The sequence below is a fragment of the Desmodus rotundus genome, chromosome 13 (genome assembly GCF_022682495.2).
Source record: "Desmodus rotundus isolate HL8 chromosome 13, HLdesRot8A.1, whole genome shotgun sequence".
Taxonomy (NCBI): domain Eukaryota; kingdom Metazoa; phylum Chordata; class Mammalia; order Chiroptera; family Phyllostomidae; genus Desmodus; species Desmodus rotundus.
The window spans coordinates 22006364-22014071 of record NC_071399.1 but is presented as its reverse complement, the minus strand read 5'-3'; the positions used below and the strand labels follow the sequence as shown (position 1 = coordinate 22014071).

Here is a 7708-nt window from a genome sequence, read left to right as displayed (position 1 = left end):
ACTGACTGCCCTCTCTTACTTACTGTGTCTTAGGGGAGGGCGTCCAAGTAGCTGAGGGGCTCCTGTGCACGGAAGGGGTTACCCTTTCCTCTGACACAGCAAGTGAGGAGGCCAGGAAACCAGGGCCGACCAGGCTGTGCTGAGTGCGTGGAAATGCTCATCGCAGGAGTGGGCACATCCTGGCAGAGAAGTCAGGGCCTCCATACTCCAGATTTGGCTAAAGGAAAAGTCGGGCATCCATCTGGCTTCCCTCCCTACCCTCCAATTCCCCTCCTGACACCGTGTTGAGACTATGGGCCTCTGCCCCTTTAAGGGCCGCCACTCCCCGCCCCCGCCCCCCAGCGGTGGCACCAAGTTGGGGGGGGCGGTAGGGAGGGACTGGGTAGGCTAAGTTTTCTCTCCCAGTCAACTAGGGAAGATGGCCCAGGCCAGGGAGATCGCTCCCACGCCCCGCTGCCCCCTCCCCTGAGTCGCAGGAGCTGGGAGCTCCTTTCCCTCTTTCCCTCCCACTCGGTGCACAACGTGGGAATGGCTCCGCGGCCAGACGGGAACAGCTCTCTGCCCTCGTGGCCATATGTCCCCACCCTGGCGCCCAATACTGCCAACACGAGTGGGCTGTCAGGGGTGCCGTGGGCAGTGGCACTGGCGGGGGCGCTGTTGACTCTGGTCGTGCTGGCCACCGTGGGAGGCAACCTGTTGGTTATCGTGGCCATCGCCCGGACACCGAGACTCCAGACCATGACCAACGTCTTCGTAACTTCTCTGGCCTCAGCGGACCTGGTGGTAGGACTCCTGGTGGTACCGCCGGGGGCCACCTTGGGGCTGACTGGCCACTGGCCCCTAGGCGCCACTGGTTGCGAGCTGTGGACCTCGGTGGACGTGCTGTGCGTTACCGCCAGCATCGAAACCTTGTGCGCCCTGGCGGTAGACCGATACCTGGCCGTGACCAACCCACTGCGCTACCGCGCGCTGGTCACCAAACGCCGAGCCCGGGCAGCCGTGGTCTTCGTGTGGGTCGTGTCGGCCGCGGTGTCGTTTGCGCCCATCATGAGCAAATGGTGGCGCGCAGGGGTCGACGCCGAGGCGCAGCGCTGCCACTCCAACCCGCGCTGCTGCTCCTTCGCGTCCAACATGCCCTACGCGCTGCTTTCCTCCTCCGTCTCCTTCTACCTTCCGCTGCTTGTGATGCTCTTCGTCTACGCGCGAGTTTTCGTCGTGGCCACGCGCCAACTGCGCTTGCTGCGTCGGGAGCTGGGTCGCTTCCCGCCAGAGGAGTCTCCGCCGGCTGTGTCTCGATCTCCGTCCCCAGCGCCCGCGGGGCGGTGCGCTTCGCCCGCCGCGGTGCCCTCCTACGATCGCAGGCCGGCGCGACTCCTGTCTCTCCGGGAACACCGCGCCCTGCGCACCTTGGGTCTTATCATGGGTACCTTCACTCTTTGCTGGTTGCCCTTCTTTGTGTCCAACGTGGTGCGCGCCCTCGGGGGCCCCTCTCTGGTTCCCAATCGGGCTTTCCTCGCCCTTAACTGGCTAGGCTATGCCAATTCTGCCTTCAACCCTTTCATCTACTGCCGCAGCCCCGACTTTCGCCGCGCCTTCCGCTGCCTGCTCTGCGGCTGCCGGCCGGAGGAGCACCCCGCCGCCGTCTCCGCTGCCCGCACCCCTGCGGCCCTGACCAGCTCCGCGGAGTCCAGGCAGTTCCCACCGCTGGACGGGTAGGTAACCGAGGCAAAGGGGTGGACAGCTTGGGATCAGGAAGCACTCGGTGTCTCGTCTGGTCAATTTTTGAGTTTGGGGTTTGGTGGGAGAAGGTGGAGCTGGGGAGGGACTCTGCATTTAAAGAATGGGGTACATGGATTAGGGGACAAAAATGGAAACCACGGTCCATTCTTTTCCCGCATCCGACCCGTTCGGCCCTAGGACTGAAACGGAGGAGGGCGAGCGGGCTGTTCTCCACCCCAGCATCCCGTGTGTGCGCCAGGAAAGTGCTGCTGTGCCCGAGGCCTCTGGCCCGCCTGGTCAGTCAAGTTTTGAGTTTCTACCTTAGTTCTGTGGTCACCCGGACTCCTGGCCACCTTTTGGGCTGGCTTTGGGCTCGCAGAGACGACTGGAGCCCCTCCCAAGTCCTTGTCCTCAGTTCTGGTTTCTTTGAAAGGTCCGATAGCTCTGAAGGTGAGAACCCACTGCGGGTGTGAAGGACAGAGGGGAGTGAGGACCCGTGGGTGTGGGTGGGGCCCGGATGCTTTCGTACAGTTACGTGTTCTCCGGGGTCTCTGACCTCCCCCCTCCCCCTAGCTCCCCCATCCCCTCCCTGTGTGTCCCCACCCCAAGATTTGCTATCTTCCTTTTTTTCCAGGGCTTCCTGGAGGATTTCTCGGGCCTTGAAGCACAAGAACCCACAGCTCCGTTGATCCCGAACCCTTGGGAAGCTCTGGCCTCTGCTTAGAATGAGCCCCGTGGGGCTGCCCAGCAGAAAGCTCTGGCCTCCAGAACCTGAGGACTGGGCTGCCTGAAGGGGAGGTGGGGACTTGGGGGGGCAGGGGAACCCTTACCAAGCAGGTTTTTACCATCCTCTCTCTTTCTTTCTGAGAGAGGTTTCCTAAACCCCATCCTTGAACTTCACCAATACCTCAGCAGCTGGAGAGTCCAGCTGCCTGTGCTCAGTGGCTCCCTCAGAGCAGCGGGGCTAGCTTTGGCGGGCACCTTGATCACTTGCGTGCGTGTGCTTAGTGCAGGGAGAGCACCCCTCGTTCTATTCCTTCTGCCCCCAGTCCCGCACCCCCAGACCTGATGAACCAGTCAGTGTTCTCTAGGCTTAGCAGCTCAGGCTGAGAGCAGGAAGCTAAAAAAGTCAAGGCTTGGGGTTTGTGTCCCTGGCTTCCTCACCACAGTTCTCTGAGCACCAGCCTCACTTTAGACACGGAACAGCCCTTATCTACCTCGCAACAGTGTCAGAAGGGTTTCTTCAGGGCCTGGGGGACCCCAAGGGCCATAGGAAGGTGAACCATTAGAATGGACCCCTTCTTTACTTTCTAAAATCGACTTAATAAACATTATTGAATGCAGTTCATCCACACCCTCTTTTTTCTCCATTTGTTTTCTTTTCATAATCCACTTACTCCTTTTTTAGAGCTGGCTTTGAACAGAGGCAATAAATCAGGACTAATCCTTGTCCCTTTCTTCCTAATCCTCAAGAAACGAAAATGAAACACAGGCTTGGGTAAAGGGGACCAAGCTTGAGCCTTTGACACTCCTGCCTCCCCATCCTTTCTAAAACTCCTGGAATCCTGTTCAAGCGAGTAGCAAAGCCACGCTACCCACAGGACTTGCGCAAAGTGTCCTTGGCTTTGGGTTTGCTGGGCTCAGGATCAGGGCACATGGGGCGGGTGTCAGCTCGTCTGCTCTAAGCCGGTGGTGGCTTCATAGGAGCCCGTTGCCAGCCGGGACCAGCTTTGCTCTACACTGTACGTGCGCATTTCTGGAGGCACAGAGCATTGTGTTGGGCAAATGTCTTGGGTTATAAATATATTCTGACGTTTCCCATTCTCTTCATAACCTCTACCTTCCCACTCCCTTTCCTGGGCTGCAGAAATCTATCTGATCCTCTGAAAGTAAAAACCTGGAGTTACAAGTGTGAGCCAGTTGATAATCCTTTTTTCTTACTCCAATTTTTGTGAACCTTATCAGGCAGTTTTCTATGGAAAGAAAATTTCTGTGGAAATCACTGGATCAGTTTTGTGAGTTCTTCTTTAAACTCCATGAGCACAGGCCATTGTCTGGGCTGATTTACAGGGTAGCTTGTAAATCATAAAAAGTTTAATGTGATGTACGACAGCAGCATACAATGCATTGGCTAGGTTCAGGGGCTCCAGGCCTATAAAACTGTGATCTGCCCTGAGGATAAGCACGGTGGATTTCCACATATGGGTGTTCCCTGTGAATTGGACCTGACCTAGGCTGCTCTCTTTCCTCCAGGGGCCCAGGTTTTATTTCTTAGGATGTTTGCATACCAAAGTTGACTTCTCATTTTTGACCCAGAGCAGTGCAAGATCTCTGCTGAGGTTAGAAGGTTTCTGGGCACGGGCTCAACTTTTGAACCCTTAGAGGAGAAGGAAGGCTTGCTTCAGCCTGAGAATAAGTAAGAGGGCTTCCTCTCCCATCTCTGAATATTTTCCCAACATCACTGAGGGAAGTTGCCCAGTCAGTCCTAGGCAGCAGCAGGGGGGTGGTTTGGGGCAGGGGGGTGGAGTGGAGCTGGATTCTGGTTTGTAGAAATGTCCTTGAACATTATCCAGGAACTCATACTGCTTGAGTCTTGCTTGACATGTACCTGTGTGCCAGCTGTCAGACTCCTTTGGAGTGTTTAGACTTCCACTGGGGCTGTGGGCTCCGTCTGCAAATTGTCACCAGTGTATCTGACAGATGGAGAAGCAGCCGCTCTGGTCATATCTCCAGCAACTTGTGGCCAGGTGTCAGGCCGAGGAAGATTTATATCCTTGGCTGGGGAGCAGGCTGCTTTTGTTAGCGTGAGGCCTGAGCACTTGAACTGTGGAAGACAAACAACCATCCTCTGATCCTAGAGATGTGAAGACTTACAGACCAGTGAGAATGAAAGAGCCAGTGGAACCCCTGGCCTTGCCAGAGTCTGTTAGCAGGAGCTGGGTGTGGGGCAGAAATGACAATGAGAAGGGGGCTGAGGTGGAGGAGAGGGAATGAGGAGTGATTGGATTTTCCCAAACAATTGCTAAGTAACAGACAGAATGAGGGCAAGGGGGAGGCTGACAACAGGTTTTCTTGAGTCTCTCCATGGTAGATTCTTCTGGGGAATGGTGGTAAGTTCAGGCGTGGTCCTCAGCTGTAATTCCACACCAGTTCCATTCCGCAGTACTTTATAGAGTAGGAGAAGCTTCTCCCTCTTGTCCAGGGGGCACAGGTGAAGGCCACAGAAATAGTTTTCCTGTATGTTTCCATCCTGAAAACCAAAGATCCAGGCTCCTCTTGGGCCTCCTGGTGGACTACATCTGTGTCCGTGTGTCTGCCCACAGGGGAAGTAGGCGCCTGGCGAGGGGAGTACTGCTAATGCTCTCCCCACCCCATGCAAAAAGTCCTAAATATCATCAGCCTTAGGTTAATTAGTGAGCGGTTGAAGCACAATGCATAACTAAGTTTAATTAGCAGATACTCCAGAAGGCCATCTAATCCTTCATTAGCTCATCCTATTATGAGATTAAAGAAAATCAAAATGCTTTCCCTGTCTATAAATTAAATAGAGACTAAAACTTTCTCCTCTCTCTTGCCTTCAGAAGGGGAATGAGTGTTTCTGGGATGACTGGCTCTCCTGAAGTTCTGTGAAGTCCTAGGCAGAGCTTAGCACCTTTAGCATCTGCTCTACCCAAAGCATAAGTGGTGCTAGGCGCCCCCTGATGGAGATGTGAGGTACAACAGGTGTGGACTTTGCAAGGCTGGTCTGGTGAAAACATACATCGTGTTCCACCCCACCCTTCACCACTGCCCAGCCTAAGCCAACTGGGAGAGACCACAGAAATGGTTTAGTGCAATCCTTTGATAAAATGGATGAAGAAACTGACTTCTGGATTAGCGAATTGTGAGAAGCCAAGATTACTCTAGTAAGTGAAATGCAACACTGTGGTTGGTAGTAGAAAGAGAACAGAATTCACAGCTGAAAAACAAGTAAGAAAGGGAGGAAGAAAGAAACGATCATTCATTGAGCACAAATAAATATGGCTGGTTTTTTTTGGTGTCACTAGAAATGTTGTGTTGTAGTGACACAAATAAAAAACAGAGCTTCATAGAAATCAAATAGCTGGCTTGTCTCAGTTCGAAGGACAGTCTGACTCCAAAGTTTCTTTTCTTTTCTCTCCACACACTGCTAATAATCAGTCACGTGACACTGAGCAAGTCACTTGCATCTCCGACACTTTGTCTGCCAGTGAATCAAATGGAGATTTCATTGTTGCTCCACTCAGCTCATGCAGACTGCTTTTGAAGACCAAAGGAGGGACTGTATGTAAAAATGGTTTGGAAACTGAAAGGGCTCCTCCAGAGTAAGTGGTGTCATTAAAGTATGGAGATGGGACTAGTTTTAGGTCACCTGGTTTTGATTCTTGTATGGCCCTGCTTCTGTCGGCAGCTTGGTTCTCGGACCCACTTGCCTTTGGGCTCTGTAGGTTCCTCCCCACCTCACACTCATTCTGCGGCTCCATATCCGTGTCATTGTATACATCTTCCCCTCTGGCTCTCTTTTCACATTCAGACCCTGGTCTGGCCCGTGTCTGACATTTTGGCTCTGGTCCGGTTCACCCTATCATTGCCCATGCAGCATTTATAATGAGCTAAATTTTAAGGATGACAGAAGGTTTAGGGTTTAGGATAGAGAACACTCCCAGATGTCAGTGCTTTATGAGACATAGTCAGGTTTGTGAGAAGGGGGCTCCAAGGAACCAGGAAAAAAAGATAGTGTATTAGTTTGCGAGGGCTGCCATAACAAATGACCCTAAATGTTAATGTATTCTCTCGCAGTTCTAGAAGCTAGAAGTCCAAAGTCATGGTGTTGGTTGGATCATGCTCTCTGAAAGCTCGAGGGGATGAATCTCTCTTTGCTTCTTGTTGCTTCTGGTGTTTGGGGCCATCCTTGGTTGCTTGGCTTGTAGCTGCATTACTCCAATTCTGCCCCCATTTTCACATGGCCTTTTTCACCTGTGTGTCTGTGTCCAATTTTACCTCTTCTTAGAAGAACATCAGCTCAGGCTGGGTGGCTCATTGGTTGGAACATTGTCCTGTACACCAATAAAGGTTGCAGTTTTGATCCCTGGTCAGGGCACATACCTAGGTTGTGGGTTTGATCCCCAGTCTGGGCATGTGCAGAAGGCAACCAATTGATGTTTTTCTATTAAATCTGTGTTTCTCTCTCTCCCTCAAAAATTAGTAAAAACATATCCTTGGGTGAGGATTAAAAAAAAAACAAAAACAAACAACCCACCAGTTATTGGATCAGGGCCCAGCTTAACTTAGTAAAACTTAATTTTTTTTTCAAACATTAGTGGACTGTGGCTGCTTCTTTTTTTTTTTTTTTTAAGATTTTTAAAATTTATTTTTAGGGAGGGGGAAGGGAGGAAGAAAGAGACAGAGAGAAACATTAGTGTGTGGTTGCCTCTTGCACGCCCCCCTACTGGAGACCTGGCCTGCAATTCAGGCATGTGCCCTGACTGGGAATCAAACCAGTGACCCTCTGGTTTGCAGGCCAGCACTCAATCCACTGAGCCACACCAGCCAGGGCAATAAGACTTAGTTTTAACATGATTACATCTACAAAAACCTTATTTCCAAATAAGGTCACATTCACAAGTTCTGGAAGTTAGGACTTCAATATGTCTTAGGGACACACAATTCAACCCACAACAGGGTGTGTGATGGGGAAGGAAGAACACTATTATGCCTAGCCTTTTCATGCTCATCTTATTCCTGCTGTTTCCTGCATTTCCAAGGCTCTGTTTCATCCTACTTTCAGTCAGAAGTGTGGCGGGGTGCTTCCATTCCTGGATTTCCATTTCTAGGCCTTTCCTCCCATCTCTCTGGGTCCCCTGATTGGAGAGGCTGCTGAAAAGTCAAACCTGTGTTTGTTGTCTCCTGTGGGCTGAAGTGGCTACTCATTCTCCATTCTTCTCTTCATCCTTTAGTGATAGATCCCCTA

The 7708-nt window shown here is 52.1% G+C and overlaps 1 protein-coding gene across 1 annotated transcript; it reads left to right on the top strand.

The window, feature by feature from the left end:
* Positions 1-316: 316 nt before the first annotated feature.
* ADRB3 (adrenoceptor beta 3) lies at positions 317-3063 on the top strand. Its single transcript, XM_024562765.3, has 3 exons — positions 317-1712; positions 1918-2015; positions 2354-3063. Exons 1-3 carry the CDS (start codon positions 529-531, stop codon positions 2380-2382), a joined length of 1311 nt encoding a protein of 436 aa, XP_024418533.2. The 5' UTR covers positions 317-528; the 3' UTR covers positions 2383-3063.
* Positions 3064-7708: the final 4645 nt, after the last annotated feature.

Coding starts and splice junctions, on each gene's coding strand:
- ADRB3 (XM_024562765.3), top strand. CDS start 529: ATGGCTCCGCGGCCAGACGGGAACAGCTCTCTGCCCTCGTGGCCATAT. Junction 1,713..1,917: donor CAGTTCCCACCGCTGGACGG/GTAGGTAACCGA, acceptor GTTCGGCCCTAG/GACTGAAACGGAGGAGGGCG. Junction 2,016..2,353: donor CGAGGCCTCTGGCCCGCCTG/GTCAGTCAAGTT, acceptor CTTTTTTTCCAG/GGCTTCCTGGAGGATTTCTC.